General features: G+C 43.9%; 2 protein-coding genes across 2 annotated transcripts in view; one reads left to right on the top strand and one right to left on the bottom strand.

The window, feature by feature from the left end:
* Positions 1–383: 383 nt before the first annotated feature.
* Positions 384–20619, bottom strand: part of ITGAE (integrin subunit alpha E) — an 83159-nt gene continuing 62923 nt past the window's right edge. Inside the window, 11 exon segments of the mRNA XM_058283749.2 lie at positions 384–3098; positions 4104–4211; positions 10344–10439; positions 12110–12205; positions 12414–12515; positions 16123–16230; positions 16318–16381; positions 16911–16988; positions 17840–17919; positions 18414–18512; positions 20147–20279. Of these exon segments, the coding sequence (XP_058139732.1) occupies positions 3003–3098; positions 4104–4211; positions 10344–10439; positions 12110–12205; positions 12414–12515; positions 16123–16230; positions 16318–16381; positions 16911–16988; positions 17840–17919; positions 18414–18512; positions 20147–20279 (1060 nt within the window). The 3' untranslated portion in view covers positions 384–3002.
* On the top strand, positions 12696–15280 carry HASPIN (histone H3 associated protein kinase). Its single transcript, XM_004476981.3, has one exon. The coding sequence runs from the start codon at positions 12713–12715 to the stop codon at positions 15059–15061; it is 2349 nt and encodes a 782-aa protein (XP_004477038.2). The 5' UTR covers positions 12696–12712; the 3' UTR covers positions 15062–15280.

Here is a 20619-nt window from a genome sequence, read left to right as displayed (position 1 = left end):
TGTTCCAAATACAAATACTCATCAGGGAAATAAAGATATTTTCCACAAAAGCAACAAAAAAATAATACGACTGGAAATAAAAGTCTTTATAAATTAAGATATCTATAAAGAAAATTATAAAACCTTGCTGTATTTTTAAAAATCTAAGCAAGTGGGGGAGCGGGTATAGCTCAGTGGTTGAGTGCCTGCTTCCCATGTATGAGGTCACAGGTTCAATTCCCAATACCTCCTGAAAAAAAAAAATTTAATCAAGTGGAGAAACACCATACTTTTGTGTAGGAAGACAGAATCAAGTCTCTTTAACTCAACCTGAACATTCAAAATAAAACCCCAAAGGGTTTCTTTTGGAAATCTGAAAAACCAACACTAAGAATAATCTGAGATAATATGGCCAATAATTATTTTTAATAGAATGAAAACTTGCCCTATCAGATATCAAAATTTACCACAAAGCTACAATCAAATCTGCAGAATCAGAAACAGGAACAATTCTTCACACTGCTCAGATAGGTAAAACAGTTAAAATTTGATAAAACTCAAAGTGGTGGCAGGGGTACAGAATGGCACTTCCACATATTCTAACAGGGAGCATAAATTGGTAAAATATTTTTGGAGCCCAATATGCCACCATCTATGAAAATTTTAAATGCACAGAGCCTTTAAGTCAGTAATTGTCCTAGGAATTTGCCCATTAATATACTCGAAAAGTACACCAGGATACTCATTTAAAGATGTTCATCACACCTTTCCTTTAGAATTAAAAAAAAAAGTGGATACAACCTAAATATCCGCCTTTAGGGACTTGTTAAATAAATTCTGACATATCCATAGATGTCATGGTATATTATGATGCTGCTAAAAAGAGTAAGGTAGATCTGCAGGTGTTGCTACTGAAAGATATCTAAGAACTATTTGATAAACAAAAGCAAAGAGCAGAACATTACATACAATCTAATGCCATTTATGCTGGTGTATTTGAAGGGATATTTTAAAAATTAGCAGTGTTTACTTTTAGAAAGAGAGATTAGAAGTGGGAGAAAGAGAGGCCAGGAATAAACTGAACAATAAAACACACTGAAATGTCCAGTCACCCCCTTCCCCCACATATATATACAGGAATTCTATAGAATTTCAAATCAATGGTACTGCAATAAATGATACAAAAACTGTTATTGAAGAAATAATAAGATGAAATTTAAAAAAAATTTTTTTTCTCTCCCCTTTCCTGCCCCACCCCCAGTTGTCTGCTCTCTGTGTCCATTCACTATGTGTTCCTCTGTGTCCACTTGAATTCTTATCAGCGGCACCAAGAATCTGTGTCTCATTTTTGTTGCATCATCTTGCTGTGTCAGCTCTCTGTGTGTGAGGCACCATTTCTGGGCAGGCTGCACTTTTTTTGCACTGGGCAGCTCTCCTTACGGGGCGCACTCCTTGTGCATGGGGCTCCCCTATGCAGGGGACACCCCTGCGTGGCAGGGCACTCCTTGCGCGCATCAGCACTGCGCATGGGCCAGCTCCACAGGGGTCAAGGAGGCCCAGGGTTTGAACCGTGGACCTCCCATGTGGTAAGCAGACACCCTATCTGTTGGGCCAAATCCACTTTCCATTTTGAAATAACAGATTTAAAGACCAGTCAAGAAAAAAGAAGTCACTCTAGGTATTTTAAGCAGAAAGGGATTTAACACAAGGAATTAAGTTTCAAATTTGTAGCAAGGGCTGGAGAACAAAAATGGGGAAGTTGGTGTTACCAAGAGATGAGGAGTTGCAGGAAGCTGCCTTCCTCACAGGAGTGCACACTTATTCACGGGCTACTGCCACTGCTACCACCTCCACTGCCAGGACCAGAGAATGGCTTCTCCCATCTTCCCCCCCTCATGTGACTGTCTCTCACTGGCAAGACCTGAACTATTAAGAGAACCCCACTGCAAGGGAATCTGAGAAATGTTCAAAGCCTCCAGCCCTTGGATATAGGGAAAGCAGAAATAAGCAGAGAAGGTGGTAGTATTTCAGTAAGTGGTGCTGTGAAAATCAGTTATGCTTCGGAGTAGGGGGAGAAAATCAGGGTAAATTCCTTAGGTCACATTTGTAAACACATACCAGAAATTAAAACATCTAAATTAGATATAGAAGACAACCATGGGACCATAAGATGTACTTTCTACATTATATAAGTCTGTACTGTTTAATATTTTACAACCTTTATAGTCCACAAAAACAAAGACAGTTCCATTGTACAGCTGGGAGTGGAGAGAGTCTGTCAAGTTTTAACAGCATGGGCATAAAAATAAAAAAGATGCTAAGAGAAAAGCCAGCCTATAAGAAGGTCTGGGCCCTAACCTCTGTGCCCCCAACTCCCAGGCCAGGTTCCATTTCCTCCTGTGACAAGGTCTCTCCCCCACTGACAGTATTTACTAAAGAATTAAAGTTTCCCCAAGCAATCCACTAAGCAGGACGCCAGATATGAACTAACACAATACTTATTAGATGGACATGTTCATACATAGAGCAGACGCAAACTACAGAACAAAATCGTTGTCTTCTTTCTAGTTACTATTTGGTGGCTGTTTTCCTACTTTTTAATTTTGTTTGGGGTGCTTTTTGTGGCCTGATTTGAAATAATAGGTGGTATCTTAGGATTTTGAAGATACTAGACTGGGAGTAGTTTCAGATCACTGTCCCCCAAGATGTACTTTGCAGAATACTGTTTTGGGAGATGTTAATAGAAATGCCAAGAAAAAAGCCTTCTTGAGCAAATAAGGTCATGAAATGCTTCCTAATGCCTCCTGGCAGGGAGAGCAAGGGGGGGTATGGAATCTCAAAAGTATATTAGCATATTAACCTTAAGCACAGACTAATGCACAGTTACAAATCAATATTCTATATACAATTTGTTAGATGCTGCTCTAGATTATCCTAAAGGAAAAGGTAAGCAGTGAGACATCAAGTCCCAAGACATCCAAGGATTAGCTGATGGTCTCTCCCAATGGATGAAGCAGCAGGTCCTAATCTTCTTCTGTATACAGATTCTCTGAATTCGGCTGGGCCTTCCTCATGCTGTCCAAGTTCGACTGCTGATACTTCCTTTTAAAAAAGCCACACTAAAACAAAGGGAGGGGAAGCCCAATTAAAGGCCCAAGATATTCATGTGCTTTACAAAACGATTCATCTGGCTGTTGCCTAAATAGTCCCTGAGCTCCTCTGCTTTTCCTTGCTGACACCCCTTCCTCTGAATCTCTCCCCGAGTCCAATCCTTCAGGACCTTTCTTAAACGCTGCCTTTCCAGAAGCCTTTCCTGATGCTCATTCCCCAAGCAGAGGTGATTTCTCACCTTCCTCTGAAGACCCAGAGCACAGTCACCTTTTTAACCTAAAGAATTCCATGACGTGTTAGTTTCATCTATAATGGAGCTCAATCTTAATGTAAAAAGACTCAGTACAGGCTACTATGCTGGGGACAGAAAGATAAGGGACTCAGCCTCTGATATCAAGAAGCTCACAAGCTAATAGGAAGAGAAATACTAAAAACACAGTGTGATGACTGCCACTTGGAAGGGTTTAGAGAATGGAGCACACAGGAAAAGCATATAAGGCCACCCAGAGGACTCGGGAATCTCCGGGCTGAGTTTCAAGAGAAGAGCGTGAACGAGGCGAAGAAATGAGGAAGGGCGCTCCCGGCACGGGGGTGGCCTGTGTGTAGGCATGGAGAAACGAGCCTTCTTGGGAACAGCTCAGCATGCCTGGAGAAAAAAGCAAGACTTGGGGGGCGGGCAGAGGACAGAAAGTGGAGGGGCCTTGAAGAACACTAGAGAGAGTCTGAACATTGAGACGGGAAGCCAAGGAAAGAATTTAAACAGCAGACGGACAGTCAGATTTGTCTTAGGAAGAGCTCACCAGACTCAATTAGATTTTTATCATGTCCAGACAGAAACTGTTTTACAAATGTGCCTAAATAGGGAGTGTGGGGGCTGAAGGAGGAGGGAAGAGTGGCTTACAAGGCCAGGCTGGCCACTCTAGAGCCGGGGGCTGGCTGAACGACCAGAGTACTGTACCCACCACCACGCCCGGTTTAGTCCCCTCACCTTCAGGAACCTGAGTAGAACTGACCTTGAATAAGATGACTACGATTATAATCAAAACCAGCAGGCCAATACTGCTTCCAATGATGATAGGCAGAGCATAGTACTCCTCATCTTTCAGAAGGATGACAGTGATCTACAAAAAGACAAACAGATAATCCATGAAATTAGGTGAAGTAAATGAGAAAAATTTTCACATTACTTTAAGAAGCAAAATATGAAGATGTGGCAACATCTCGTGTATTGATTAAGACTGATGACAGTAAAGCAAAAATGTTAAATGCTTCCTGATGCACATCTAAAAATATCTAATGATCCAAAATCCTTTATAAAAAATGATTTTGGTCTCTTATCTAGAAGAGCTCAGTCTGTCAGGAGATTGTGACCTTCTGTCAAAGTAACGATTCTCTGACAGCTTGACAGAGTCCCAGAGAACTGAAGTCTGTAGGTTTTAAAGAACACTGGACTGGGAGACAAAAACCAGGATTCTACATCCAGCTATGCCAATATCATTTCCTACGGTCCTTGAGCCCCCTACTCGTGACCTTCCACAGGATGATCTACACTGTCCAAGTCCTTTCCAATTCTGTTCTGGCAGCTCTTCTTGATCTTGTACAAATCGTTAGTCTTTGGCATTATATTTTTCCCACATGAAATAAACGGCAAAGACACTGGTCTGCTCTTCACCAGACTCAAAGTGCTGTATGTTATCTCAGGGACACAATAAGAAATGTGAAATGGCATTGTGTTCATTTGCAGAACCCTCTCATCCCCAGCCTTTCCAAAGGCTCTCAATTTCAGGAGTCTAAGTGCTCTTCTTATGGACAGGTCCAGCATGTCTGTAAGATGTGCTGCTCCAGTGAGACTCAGACAACAGCCCTCCCGAGATCCCAACCAACTGGCCAGTCTGCAGACCATGCCAGAGTAGGTTCCCAGTATTTAAGTGGGGCCAAAGAACCATTAAGACCTCTCTGCCTGTCCCAAACTCCAAGCTCCACTTACGCAACTGTTTAAGGACCAAGGTCACAGATGTTTTTGAGAGGATTTCTGCAAAGAAGGTATGAACAAACTTAAAGCCTCTTCCAATTAAAGTTATAAATGCTGGTGTGTAGACTGAATTATGCATCCAATTTAGACATGTTCTTAATATTACTCCATGTCCCTGTGAGTGTGACCCCATGGTAAATGGGAACTCTTAAAGATGTTATTTTAGTTAAGGTTTGGACTTAATCTGGATTACTGGGAGTCTTACACAGTGAGGAAACCTAAATCCAGAGTTGGAGAAGGCCACAGAAATCAGTGGGAACCCAGAAGAGAGACAAGAAAGGACACTGACATGGGATCCCCCAGGACTGTAGCATGCTAGCACCAGAATGCTACCAGCCACAGGAGGCCTTCTAGTCTCCAAAACTGTGAGACAATAAATTCCCATTGTTTAAGCCAACCCATTGTGTGGTATTTGTCAGAGCAGCCAAAAAGCTAAGGCAGCGGGTTAGGTTCATGGATAAGATGTAAGGGGATATCTGCTGGGAGTTTTTAGGAAAGATTTTTCCTCCCCGGAAAGGGAGAGGCCCATGAAGACAAAATCCTTTTGCTACAGACCTTTTGCCTCCTCCTTTGTACTTTGTACTTTGTCACACGGAAATATATAGATATGGCAGCTTTGGCCATGAGGTGAGATGTTATCCACACAAGGAGACAGCAGAGCACAAGGGTCAAAGGAGCCAGGAAAGCGACGCTGGCTCTGCCGCCCTCAGCATATGCTCCATGGTGCACTTGCTGGAGTGCATTTGGGTACACAGCTATTTATACGTGCAGATTCATTGTAAGTGAGGTATTTATTTTTGGGAATTACTTAATTCATTGCTTACAATATTGCATTTAAAGAAAGGAAAATAACTTGGGAGAGTCTATGCTACAGAAATAAAAGCATCAGTATGTACGAGGAGAAAATACATTATACAAGAGTGTGTATACAAGCAACTTTTTTTTAGGAGGCACCTGGCATTCAACCCAGGACCTTGTACATTAGAAGCAGGCGCTCAACCACTTGAACTACATCCACTCCCCTGTAAGAAACTCATAACAATAACTCCCTTGAGGAAGAGGGACTGGGGGGTATAAAAAGGGAGGGAGTGAAGGAACTTTTATTTTTCATTTTATACTTTTCTGCAATGCTTGGATTTTCTTCCCATTACTTTTTTTTTTTAAATCCATTCAAGTTTTAATATGAGATTGCAACAATTTAGTTGTATCTTCAGGTTCCACTTTTTTTCTTCTCCATCTTTTTAAATTTTTCTATTATATATTTTTTGAAGATACATAGATCACAAAAAATGTTACATTAAAAAAATATAAGAGGTTCCCATTTACCCCACCCCTCCCATATCAACACCCTCTTTTGGTGAATACATTTTGGAGCACTGCTGTACTGCATGGATTATACCATTACTTTTATTGTTTAAAATCTGGGCAGTGGGATAACAGGCCACTTTTATTTCTTCCATGTAATTTTCTGTATTAGAAATGCTTGAAAACAAAAAGGAAATGCTATTTGACATGTCTAGAGACATTTCTTCTACAGGGTAGAAATTTGAGGACCTAACAATCAGTAATCTAGTTTCATTCTCCTGACATTCAGTCTGGTCAGGAATCATATGTGACTAAAGAGCTCATGGATGGATCATCTCTGAAACCAGCAGCACAACCAGGCAAGTGTCAACAAGAACGAAAATGTGGGATAACAATAACAGAGCATTTTGCCTATAGATCAGAGATGAGTTTGACTTCTGGTCACTTCTGCAACACATATCCCAAGAGTTCTGGTACTCAGTCTAAGTCTTACAAAAGAACCATGTATTTCTGAGTATTTTAACTGTTTAATACTGTTTCAGTTTACTTGTTGCTAAAGAAAATACCATGTATATGAGTCAGCCAAAAGGGTCCTGATGCAAAATACCAGAAATTGGTTGATTTTTATAAAGGGTATTTATTTGGGGTAGGAGCTTACAGATACCAGGCCATAAAGCATAAGTTACTTCCCTCACCAAAGTCTATTTTCATGTGTTGGAGCAAGATGGCTGCTGATGCCTGCCAGGGTTCAGGCTTCCCGGGTTCCTCCCTTCCTCAGGCTTTTCTCTGGGTTCAGGGCTCCTCGCTTCCTGGGGCTTGCTTTTCTTTCCTCTGTGAAATTACTTCCTGGGGCTCCAGCTTAAGGCTTCAGTATCAAATTCCAACATCAAAACTCCAAGATCAAAAACCCTCAACTCTGTCCTTTGCCATGTCTTTCACTCTAATGACATGGCCCAATCAAAGCCCTAATCATAACCTAATCACGCCCAGGTACAGACCTGATTACAAACATAATCTAATATCTATTTTTGGAATTTATAACCATATCAAACTGCTACACTCCTCCCTCTGAATTCCAAAAAGACATTACAATATTAAAAAAACATTAAATCAGTAACAATATAAGTACTAAATCATATCACAATTTAAAGAAACACAGTTTGTCTTGCGGCAAAGTCCTGTCAGCTAATGACCTCTGAAACCTACAAAACAATTTATCTGTTTCCAATACACAAATGGACAACAAAGGATAAACATTTTCATTACAATAAGGAGAAATTAGGAGGGAAACATGAGTCAAGGGTCCTCTACAGTTCAGTAAACCTGCAGGACATCCTCCTTTCATTTCAAAGTCTGAGAGTCATTCTTAAGATGATGTTTCTTCTCCTTGGGGCCTTATGGGAACCCACCCTTTCTACATGCTTACCCAATGGCCATTTTCTTGGTTCCACTCTCATCAGGCATCTGGGTGTAGACCAAGCTCCAGACCTCACCCTCTAAGAATATTGGGGTGATTGCCACACCTTACCCAATATTTGGGTTAAGAGTCTTAACCCCCCTAGTACAGTGACATGAAGACAACATTCCCCCTAACCTTTGGCTAACAGGCTCAACCCTCTCAGAGCAATGAGTTGACCACCTGGCCTTCCCTAATCCATGGGGGACAGGTCCACCCCTCTCAGATCTGTGGGGTACTGACCCTAACTGCCCAATCCTTGAGGAATACGCTCCACCCTCTCTGTACCCTAGGGTGGCAAAACTCTGCCAGAACATCGGATGGAAGCATCCACCCTCTTCCACTGCTGGTGCAAACTCACCCTCTCTGTACACATGGGTGGGGTTCCTCTCTTGGCCCAAGGTGATATCTTAATTCTAGATCTCAGCTTTTATGGTTTTCCTCTTAAAGCTCTTTCTCCTTCAGTCTTTCGTTTCCATGTCCCTTTTAGTCCAAACTGACAGTGGACTGTCAGTCTCTTGACTGTCAGCGAACAGTTCATACAGTTCTCTCAAAAACCTTGCTGGATTAGCATGCAAGAAGCAGGGATCCAAGCCATCAGACAGTAAGACTTTCCAGAGGTCTTTCCGAGATAACTGCATCCTCAATCCTGATTTACAAGTTCCAAGTTTAGTTAAAGTCCTCCAATGGGACTTTCATCTGGGATCTTGAATTCCAGAATTACTTTCTGTTTCCTTTGTGCTTGAGAGTTCAGTCCTCAGTATATCTCTCTTGTCTTGCATTTTGCTATAAGCTGCAAGCAGAAGCCAAGCTGCATTCTCCAGGTTTACTTTGGAAATTTCTTCAACTAAATGCCCAGGCTTGCCATTTTCAAATTATGCCTTCCATAAAACACCAGGAGTTAATCTTCCTAAGTTCTTTGAATCTTTAAAAACATGGATCGTCTTTCCTCCAGTTTCCAATAATAATTTCATCATTTACTTTTTTCTTTTTTCATTTACTTCTAAGGCATCATAAAAAGTCTCTTTAGTGTCCATATTGCTGTCAACAGTCTCTTCAAATCACTGTAGGTCTTTTCTTCCAAGCATCTCACAATTCCTCCAAAACATACTCCTTACCCATTTATAAAACTTTTCCAGCATTTTGGTAATTGCAAAAGCACTTCCGGACTCCTCGGTACTAAATTCTGTATTGGTCAGCTAAAGGGGTGCTGATGCAAAATACCAGAAATTGGTTGGTTTTCATAAAGGGTATTTATTTGGGTAAGAGCATACAGATACCAGCCCATAAAGCGTAGGTTGCTTCCCTCACCAAAGTATATTTTCACATGTTGTAGCAAGATGGCTGTCAATATCTGCAAGGGTTCAGGCTTCCTGAGATCCTCCCTTCCCCAGGCTTCTCTCTACTCTCAGGGTTGCTCTCTTCCCAGGGCTCGCTTCTGTCTACTTTCTGGGGTCCCAGCTTAAGGCTTCAGCATCGAAACTACAAGATCAGAAACCCTCAGCTCTGTCCTTTGCCAAGTCTTTTATCTGTGAGTCCCCACTCCACCCTAATGATGTGGCCCAATCAAAGTCCTAATCATAACTTAATCACGCCCAGGTACAGACCAGATTACAAACATAATCCAATATCTATTTTTGGAATTCATAACCATATCAAACTGCTACGCCATGCAATGGGTTGGCTTAAAAAATAGGAATTTATTGGTTTTGAGGCCAGAAGAAGTCCAAATCAAAGCGTCATCAAGGCACTGCTCTCTTCCCAAAGACCTGTGTTGATGCTGGCTGCAGGTGATCCTTGGTCCTTGGCTCCTCTATCACATAGCAATGCACATGACAGCCTCTCCTGGCCTCTCCCTTCCCTTCTAGGTTCTTTTGACTTTCAGCTTCTGGCTGCCCCTGGGTGGCATCTTTCTCTCTCTGTGACACTAGTATAAGGCCTGCAATAATAGGATTAAGATCCATCCTGGGCAACGCCTTATCTGAAATGACCCCATCAAAAGGTCCTATTTACAAGGGTTCACACCCACAAGAATGGATTAAGCTTAAGAACGTGTTTTTCTGGGGTACGTAGCTCCAAACCACCACAAATACTATAACTAAACACTGATCCTGCACACTAGGGAGTTAACAGGGACACACACAAAAGTTTCTCACGTAGAGAAGGTTTTAAAAAAATACATTTTCAAATCAATGTATATATATTGCTGTTTATTCCAAGCTAGTTGTTTCAGCTTAGACCGCTGCAGCTTCGTCCTCTTACTCAGTTGCCTCATCTTACCCTGAAACACTTGAAGCAGAAGCAGCCGACTCACTCAAGGTCACAAAAGCAGTTGGTGGCAGAGCCAAGTTCAGAAGACTGGGCAACAGGAAAAGAGCAAGAGCAGATTGCTTGTGCGGGGACTCAAAGCCAGGCAATTTTCCCAGACTACTACTAAGAAAAACAGAAAACAGGGATTACCTTGGTTCTGTGGTTCTCTGCATTCAGCCCCTCGTACAGACATTTGTCAAAAGATATTTCACCAAGGATCTGCAGTTCAGTTACATCATTTAGTAACTATAAGATGGGAGGAGGAAAACATATTTGAGATATGGACTCATTGTTTTGGACATCACTCACTACCTTTCCCTTTAAACATGTTCTTTCTCCAGGATCCCTTAACCTAGCTAATGGTCCTTGCCTACACAATGCCAATGCCACCCAAACTACAATCTACCCATTATTCCTCAACTTCTTTTCGTTCACCCTTCACCTCATGCTGTACCCCTACCGCATCCCATCCCACTTCCAAAAAATTCCTGACAGTCCTTTTTCAGTCTTTTTGCACCCTTTTTAGTCCCTTTTTTCCAACCCCATTGCTACTGCTTCAGATAAGGTCTCATCACGGTCACTGGGATCACTGCAAGTTGTTAAACTAGATCAGTAGTCCCCACTTTAAAATGAGTGATCAGAGAAGGCTTCTCTAAGAAGGTGACATCTGGACTGAACATAAGAAGAAACCACCCACATGAAGATATGGAGAAAGGAAAGTGTCATAAAGAAACAAGTACAAAAGTCCTGTGGCCAGAACAGTCTTGGCAAGCTGGAAGAAGAGAGGATAGAATAGCTGAAGTATAAGAAGCGGTGAGGAGAGGAGTGCTAAGAGAGGAAGTTGAAGAAGGAGGGACCAGATCACTAGGGCCTTGTAGGTCATGAAAAATGTATGGATTTTAGTCTAAGTATATATATATATTTTTTATTATTTTTTATTTTTGTTTATTTCCCTCTCCCCCCCCCACCCCCACCCCAGTTGTCTGTTCTCTGTGTCCACTTTCATTCTTGTCAGCAGCACCAGGAATCTACATCTCTTTTTTGTTGCATTATCTTGTTGTGTCAGCTCTCCGTGTGTGCAGCGCCATTCCTGGGCAGGCTGAAATTTCTTTCGCGCTGGGTGGCTCTCCTTACGGGGCACACTCCTTGTGCGTGGGGCTCCCCTACGCTGGGGACACCCCTGCGTGGGCAGGGCACTCCTTGCGCGCATCAGCACTGTGCATGGGCCAGCTCCACACGGGTCAAGGAGGCCCAGGGTTTGTACAGTGGACCTCCCATGTGGTAGGTGGATGCCCCATCCACTGGGACAAGTCCACTTCCCTCTAAGCATATTTAAACAATACTTTTCCTTTTTTTTTCTTAAGCAGGAGAGTGGTATAATCTAATATTTGCTTTTATAAGATCAGTAGCTGTTATGTGAAAAGGACTTGCAGAGGCCATGGCAAGAACAAAAGCAATGGGAAGCAGATATGACCCAGGTGATTTGGCTCCCTGGGTTTGATTCCTGGTGCCTCCTGGTGAAGGCAAGTTGGTCTGTGCCTCGGTGGAGAGCTAACCACAGACAGCCAGCAAAAACAACAAGGGGGGCAGGGAAGACAATTAAAAATGAAATAAAATAAATCTTTGAAAAAAAAAATGGTGATAGAAAGAAGTAGATGGATTTAGGGTATATTTTGAAGGTAGAATGACAGAGCTAGCTGCTGGAATGAACAGGAGGGTGTAGAAAAAGGAGTCACAGGTAATTTCTAGGATTTTGGCCTGAGTAAACAGGTGGAGCTTAGTGGGTAAGGAACAGTTGGAACAGAAGATTGGTCTGTTTTGGACATGTTATATTTGAGATGCTATCATCCTTTCTAAGGGAGAGGTCCCTGAGCAGCTGGGTAATCAAATCTGCAGTATTTTACAGTCCCAAGTACCTTCTCAGATTGACTAAAGGAAAGCTCTGCAACCACGGTAATATTTTCTTTATCTGAAGTGACTGGACAGCTCACTAAAATCCATTCTTCCACACGCTGGAAAAGGAAAATTTAATAGGTATAATCTCTTTTCGTTTGCAAAGGCTGAAAAACTTAACACTCGGCACTGAGGACAGGGCACCAAAAGGTCCCAGAACACTGAGCGTAAGCCGTTACCGCGGTCAGCCTGGCCCAAGCAAAGGCGTCCCAGGGACAAAGTTAAAGAGGTCCTGGGGTGGGAGGGTGAACTCGGAAAAGTGATAACCTGGGATCTCCTCGTGTCACCCGCCATGGGAACGGCCGCGCTCGCCTGAACCGCATCACTCCCACAAAAGGTCTGCAGAGTCCGGTTGCACTCATGGTGATTCTGAAACGAGAGCAACGACAATCAGAAAGCAAAAGCACCCTTGTTACCTCCCCCTCCCACGTTGCCGCGAGACGGACGAGAGGCGCATGCGCAGAGCCGGGCGCTAGGACCCGGCCGAGAGGCCGGCCGGCGGGTGCGTACGCGTCGCGAGGAAGTCTCGCGGTGTTTGCATTTGAACTGCTTGGCGGGTGCCGGCCATGGCGGCCTCGCTCCGGCGACGCAGGAACGGACTCTTCCGAACGTACGGGGCTGCTGGTGGCGGGAGGCCGCGGCGGCGGCCGGGGCGGGCAGCGGCGCAGTGGTTTCCGCCGCTAGACCGAAAGCGTATCTTCAGCAGCAGCAGCAGCAGCGAAGCCAGCGGCGGCGGCCCCTCGCAATCTATCGCTTCCGATGATCCTGAAGACCCGGACTTCCCCGGAAGCCCGGTCCGTCAACGACGGAGGCGCCCTGGCGGCCGAATCTCCAAGGACCGGCCGAGCCTGGCTGTGACCCCAAGACGCCTGAGGCTGCGAGACCGGCCCCCGCAAAAGTGCAGTACCCCCTGCGACCCGCTCCGACCGCCGCCCTTCCCCAACAGCAACCCGGGCCGCCTCAGCCCGGACCTCAGTGCGTGCAGCCGGTCCAAAGACGGCGACGAGCTGGGCACCAGTGCCTCCCTCTTCAGCTCTCCGGCCTCTGCCGGCAGCCCCGGACCTGGGTTCCCGGCGCCTGGAGATCGTGTCATCAGTGCCGGCCCCTCTCCCACTCCTGATGCAGCCTCTAAAGTTCCCAGCGGCTTACACTTTCCGCCAGCCTCCCCGGACGGAGCATCCCTCCCCGGCTCCCAGGAGACAGCTACAGGAGGAGGCAAGTTCACCAGGGTTGCCTACCAAACCCGTTCCACCCTCAGGTCAGCTCTCTTTAGCATTATGAACTCGGGAAACCCTGAAGGTTCTGAGTTTGGGGCAGATGGCAAGAATATGAGGGAGTCCTGTAAAAGAGAACCGGTAGGAGACAGGCTGGAGGGCCTGGGTTTGTCAAGTACAGGTAAGAGGAGGACCACAGACTCTTGCCAAGAGAATGAGTCTCAAGGGACTGTCCCGATAGAATATAAGGAGGCCAGTGGTTGCAAGGGCTGTATGACACCTGGAAAAATCAATAGGCCCGAAAGAACTGGGCGACGCAGGAAGAGAAAACATCAGGAGGCAGTGGAAACCTCCCTCCCTTACCACCGGTTTAAAAAGGGCCAAAAGATGGGAAAAGATTCATCCTTCACCCAGGACCTGACTCATTTACAGGATGCCTGTTCTTGGACCAAAACCAGGGTGTCCTTCAATTTCCACAAGAAGAAGATTGTGACTGCTGTATCAGAAGTGTGCAATAGCTATGCCAGTGCCAGTTCTCCCTCTGGGTCCTTCATGTCAGAATATTCAAACCTTCCTGTCATGAACAGAGCAAATAGTGCTCAGTCCCCTTGGCACTCCTCTTCCATGTATTTGCTAAGCCCTTTAAGGACTCTACATATTGCAGATAAAAAGGCATCTGATGCTAAAAAGGTTTATGGGGAATGCAATCAGAAAGGTCCTGTTCCCTTTAGCTGTTGCCTTTCCAAAGAAAAACTGGAATCCTGCGAGAAGATTGGAGAAGGGGTGTTTGGCGAAGTATTTCAGACAATTGCTAATCACAAACCTGTAGCCCTAAAAATCATCGCTATTGAAGGACAAGATTTAGTCAATGGAGCCCATCAAAAAACCTTTGAAGAAATCCTGCCAGAGATCATCATATCCAAAGAGTTGAGCCTCTTGTCTGATGAGGTGTGCAACCGCACAGAAGGCTTTATTGGGCTGAACGCAGTGCATTGTGTCCAAGGTTCTTATCCTTCCTTGCTCCTCAGAGCCTGGGATCACTATAACTCAGCCAGAGGATCTGCAAATGACCGACCTGACTTTTTTGAAGACGACCAGCTCTTCATTGTGCTCGAATTTGAGTTTGGAGGGATTGACTTAGAGCGAATGAAAACAAGGTTGCCCTCCATCGCCACTGCAAAGAGCATTTTACACCAGATCACTGCATCCCTCGCAGTCGCAGAGGCATCCCTGCGCTTTGAGCACCGAGACTTACACTGGGGAAACGTACTCTTAAAGAAAACTAACCTTAAAGAGCTCCATTACACCCTCAACGGGAAGACATGCACTATCCCCACCCGTGGGCTGCATGTCAGCATCATTGACTATACCCTTTCACGCTTGGAGCGGGATGGCATTGTGGTTTTCTGTGACATTTCCATGGATGAGGACCTATTTACAGGTAAAGGAGACTACCAGTTTGAGATCTACAGGCTAATGAGGAAGGAAAACAACAACTGCTGGGATGAATACCACCCTTATAATAATGTGCTCTGGCTACATTACCTCACAGATAAGATTCTGAAAGACGTGGCCTTCAAGAATAAATCTACCACTTCTGCCATGAGGCGAGTAAAGAAACAGATCCAGCATTTCCATAAGACAGTGCTGGACTTCAGTTCTGCCACTGAACTGCTCTGCCATCACAGTCTATTTAAGTAAGTGAAATGTGCCTTACTCCCCTCCCCCAAACTAAGAAGGCGCTGGTCTTGAAGCCCCTGGTGCTGTTTTCAGTCTCCATCCCAAGAGCAGTAGCAGGGTGGACTTCCCATTCTCACATATTTTCAATCAGCTCTTCAAACAAGAATTTTGTTTCCAAGTGGTACTGCCAGAAAGTTTAAACTTACTGTTCTTAAAAAATAAACAAGACATGAGAACAAATGTTTACAATGTATAACGCCTCTGTCTAGCTGTCAGCAGTCCATCTGTAAATTCCTGTCCATTTTTAAATTTTTGAGCCCTGACACTATGTAGACTGGGGGGAAAAAAAAGAAGGCCCAAGGCTTCCACTGCCATATTGATCAGAGCCTGTCGTTTTAGGTGTCATTTTAGATTGGATTTGGGGATCAGACTACAGATAGGGACTCACAGCTGAAAGCAAAGAAGCTGTAGCAGAGCAGACTAAGAGAAACAGACTGGAGGGAGAGTAGAATGGAAGATGGTAGCCAATTTATAAGGAGATTGGTAAGAAATGCCACGTGTTTGTCAAGCTCACTCAATCACATAGAGAAGCAGAATTTATCAGTTTCCAAAGGGAAAATAAATGTTTCCATAGCTACTACAAAGGTTTAAATCTTATTTTTCATCAAAGGGAGAAAAATGAAGATATTACTTTAAGATCTGAGTGGATGATATTCTTTCTGAACATGACTAGCAATTTACTCAAGTTTTCCCATGGTAATCTAGTTTTACTCCTTTTCTGGGACTCTAGTTTTTTTTTTAGGTACTAGGGCCAGAGATCGAACCCAGGACCTTGTATGTGGGAGCCAGCCCTCAACCACTGAGCCACATCAGCTCCCCTGAGTTGGCTTTTTGTTTGTTTTACTCATTTGTTGTTTCAGGAGGGACCAGGAATCCAACCCAGGAATCCCCCAGGTGGGAGGCAGGTGCTCAATCGCTTGAGCCATATCCACTCCCAAGATCTCTAGTTTTTATACCTCTGAAATCCATAGTCACTGGAAAGAGATATAATAGTGATAGAATAAAGAACCACCTCAAAGTACCTGAGTTTTTGTCACGTTCTCCACTCTTACAATCTGGAAACCTTGTATTTTGGTTGGAACACAAATTTGCAACTGGAATTTTGCACCAAAGAGATTTTCTCCGTGTATCTGAAAAATAAAATTAGAAAGTGGGAAGTCAAAGCTGGGGTTGCTTAGCCACCTGTAGCTTTGCAGTCATAGGCACTAAGCACTTACACTGAACAGGAATTCTTTGCGGTCAGAAAGTCCCCGGCTTGTGTTCATGTACATCACTGATGGTCTGCAATTGAGAGGACACATGTTAGGCCTCAAGGTTCCCTTCTCATTCTGAATGATCTTGAATGCTACCAATTGTATACACTAGGGCAGAGGGCACCACATCTTAGGAATCAAAGTTGGATGTCAAGATGTAAAGTGGCTATAGGGCATTTGGGATGGGATGGAATATTTGAACTCTGTATGGTTGAGGTGGTTCTATCCCTAGCACTCCTCAGTATGATCTTACTTTTCTTACTCCTTCACAACCTCATTGCCCCTCTCATCTTCTGTCTTTAGCATCACATCTATACCCTTCTGTGGCAAGACCAATTGACACTGTTCCTCCTCTGATGATCACAATGGGATTTCTAGCCAAATTGTTAGTGCCCTAGTGGTCAATGTTAAAGCCTCGGTTCTAAGCAGTCTCTTCTCTGAGAAGGATGATGCCCACATCCACCCTCAACAGTTACATCCCTAAGAGAAAATAATGCCTGAAACTAATCCCCCAGGCACGAGCAGGCAACTAGTGTTGGTACCTTGGCATTACTTACTTTGAAAGAACTGCAGTGAAGACACGTCTGACTTGAAGTGTGTGGTTCTTTGTGACAGAAGTCCTATTTTCATTGGAACTAAGAAATAAGGGTGTCAGTTCTCAGCATCCCTGCTTTGTACAGTAATAGCTGCTTCTGTACCTTGCCTTCTCAGGGTCATCAGGGGTCAGAAGAAAAGTCTCAGAAAAGCAGGGAGTATGCAGAAGTATTAAATGGAGAGTTTGTTAAAAATGCAGGTTTTTGGGATTCCCCTTGGTTGACTCTATTAGTCTGGGGTGGGACTGAGAAATCTGCATTTTAACAAGCACCCCTGGTGATTCTAATGCAAGGCTGAAAGGGGGGTGCTAAAGATAACACTTGGAGAAACATTGATTTAACCAGTTTCTCAATCTTGGCACTCCTGATATCGTTTTGGGCCAGGTAATACTTTGATGTGGAAGCTGGCCTGTGCATTACAGGATGTTTAGCAGCATCCCTGGCCTGTATCCACTAGATGCAAGTAGTACACAAAACTGTCCCCCCACTCCCAGTTAAGACTATCAAAAATGTCTCCCAGGCATTGCCTCTGGAGGGCAGAATTGCCCCCATTTGAGAATCACTTCCCAACACCATGCCCCACCCATCCCCAAACATAGAGACTGCAGATGACCAAGCTATTCTGAAGCTAAATGAGCCAGAATTAGAAGGCTATTCTCCCAGCCCAAGGCTCACCCCAGACTATACCATGTTACCACTTTGAGTGTGAAGAACAGAAAGTGAAATATCTTTGATAACAAGAAGGGAAAGCCGAGTTACAACGGGACACAGTGCCTTCTGTTTGTTCCCTTCCTTCCTGGGCAGTGAGGGTATAGCTCCCACAGCGTGCATGTAGGAGGCAGATTTCTTCCAGGGTCACAGCCCAAGCCTGCTCTGATGTAGGCTCTACTTACTTGGTGATAATTACAGTGATGTTTGCTGTCCTGTTTGGAAAGTTATGCTCCTTTAGCTGCCAAACTACTGCAAAGTTGGCCTGTTTTAAAGGGGACAAGAAAACAGTTTACTTGATTCTTCTTGATGCCATTCCCAATTCAAATTGCTTCCTAGTCACTAAACAGACCTAAGAAACATCACTCCTCATGTTTGTGTGGCACGGCATACTTCCACATCTATTTCACTTGAGCCTCTAAAAGTCAGTATAGAGTAAGCAGGGCAGGTGGCATTATTTGTGCCCAGGAGCACAAAGATAATCAGTAGCAGAGCAGGAACTTTTAGTCTGATGCTCCTTCCATACTACCCCTGCTTAACTAAGGTGAGCCAACAGTTTGTCTATGGCTGTATACTGGGAAACTCCCTCCCACCTCACCGTACCTACTTAAGATCAAATGTATCAGTTCTAAGCACTGCTATGGATTGATTGTACGTGAAGGGAAGTGAGGCGACCACAACTGACTCAGGTGAGACTGGGATGTAGGAGGCACCAATTCCAGGGTAATGGGAAGAGCCAACCAATCAGAGCAGACTCACAGACAACCTCTTGAACACGGGGTGACCAATCTTGCAGTTCATGACCAGGATAGAAGCATTTGGCTTAGGGTCATCACACTGAATGTCTAGAGAGGCAGGCTGTTAACACAGAAGACACTGTTCTCAAAGGGTAAAAAGAGCCATTTCCTTACATCGGTTCAACAAATATCCACTGATTCTCTACTGCACACAAAAAACACACAAAAAATCAGACTTGATCCCTGCCTTCCTTACAAATGGGCAGGAGGACTTAGTGGTAGATCATTGGGGAACTTAAATAAGAGGCCTGAGAAGTGGTTCTGTGAGAGAAAAACAGTGGAAAAAGAGATTAATTTCAATCAGCAGGAATCGGGAAAGGAGATATTTAACTGGGCTTTGGACCAATACAAATTTAAGATACTTAGATGGGCTGGATGGGCCCAGGCACTGCCATGTAGCCTTTCTCAATCGTGGGTCACATAAAATGATTTGGATTAAGAAAACAGTAATCCTCTCAAGAATGGTAAATAAATAGTTCCATTCTAGATGCATAGGAGATAAGTAATTCTTTTCAGATAATGGAGGCTGCCCTAGCTCAGTCACGGTCACTAACCTGTAGTTGGGCAAAATCAGGTTTATTGACTCACTGCAATGAGGAAAACCCCACTGTGGTGAGTGGTGAGAATTTTTTAAGGTTTTTTAAGGTTTCTGGGAAAGGATAGAACTTAGGTGAAATTTAAATGAAAGGCTCAAAGCAAACTAGGGCTGTGGGTTAACAGCGGGTCTAGAGTGCGAAGTGGATCCAGGGACCCATGTCCTTGGGAACTATAAAGTTAATATAGGTGTGGAAAGCTTTATCTGAAGCTCTGCACCTTGGTTGGAAATTGAGGCTGTTTCTCTTTGTCAATGTAACTTAGATTCTTCAGGCAAGAGCAAGATGGTTTCATAATTACTGATATAACTTCAAACAGGAAAGTGTCTGGCAGCCTACGAATTTAGAGAACAAAATTTTTCCATGTTATGATACTTTACAGCTGCAGGGTGTCCTTGAAAGAAACATTGTTTCCTATTATCTTTGCTGCTTGCTTTGTGTCTCTGTGATCCCAGCCTGATGGATGGGAGGGCAGAATTTTACTTTCCCAGTTCAAGCTAACATTTACTTTCTCAGTGAAAAGGGCATTAGAGCTTAGGTATCTCCCAGAATCCTGGTTAAGAAAGGTGGCAGATTTCACAGAGACAGAAAGTGGGTTACCAGGGCTTAGGGGTGGGGTGGGAGATAGGGAGTGGCTGCTTAATGGGTACACAATTTCTGTTTGAGGTTATGGAAAAGTGTGGGTAATGGACAGTGGTGATGGTGCCACAACATTGTGAATGTGATTAATATCACCGAATTGTATACTCGAAAATATTTAACACAGGAAATTTAAATTGTATATTTGTTACCATAGTTAAAATGTGTTTAAAGAAAAAGAACAAAGGCTGCAGCCAGGGAGGGGTGATTGTGCAGCAAAATTGTGCCATTGAAAGGTTTTGAGGCAGAGAATGGCTTGATTGGATTAATGACACATGGAAGGATTGGAGGGGATTCAGCTAGTTAATAAAAAAAAATTTTTTTTTGGATGGACCAGGATGAGGCTGGTGACAAAGGACGGGTAGGAGTTTACCATTAAAAATAAAAATAAAAAATTTAAAAAGCAGGTATGCAGTAAAGAACGGCAGGAGTGGCATATTTTTAGAGATATCCTCATAGTTACCTTTTGTAGCCTCTTAAACTGTAAATTTCTGGGGTATTCCAGAGCCATGCTTGTCATGTAGGAATCTTCCCCAGAGTTAGTTACACTAATGGTCATGTTCAGCTCCTTTGTGAGACCCACCACCAACTCCTGCCTGCACAGGGTATAAGGGTAGATAAATATGTTACCAGTTTACTTAATACATAAACTCTCGATGCAATGTAATAGCACATTCTCAGTCAGCTTCTCAGATAAATTGTCTAAAGGATACGTTTCACCTACATCATCTTTCCCTCAACATAAGCAAACTCCTGGACTGCCACATCCCCTCCAATGATGTGTGAGATGATAATAAAGGCCCCCAGGTATTTGGTGCTTACCATGTGCCAGGGACCCTCATAATGGAGGAGGAAACAGAAGCCTCAAGAGGCTAACCTAATCTGCCTGAGTTCTGCCCAAGAAGGGAGTTGGGAGGATTGGGACCAAATTCTGTT

The sequence above is a fragment of the Dasypus novemcinctus genome, chromosome 21, assembly GCF_030445035.2.
Source record: "Dasypus novemcinctus isolate mDasNov1 chromosome 21, mDasNov1.1.hap2, whole genome shotgun sequence".
NCBI lineage: Eukaryota > Metazoa > Chordata > Mammalia > Cingulata > Dasypodidae > Dasypus > Dasypus novemcinctus.
Note: the sequence above shows the minus strand (reverse complement) of the source record. Positions and strands in the feature narration are given on the sequence as shown.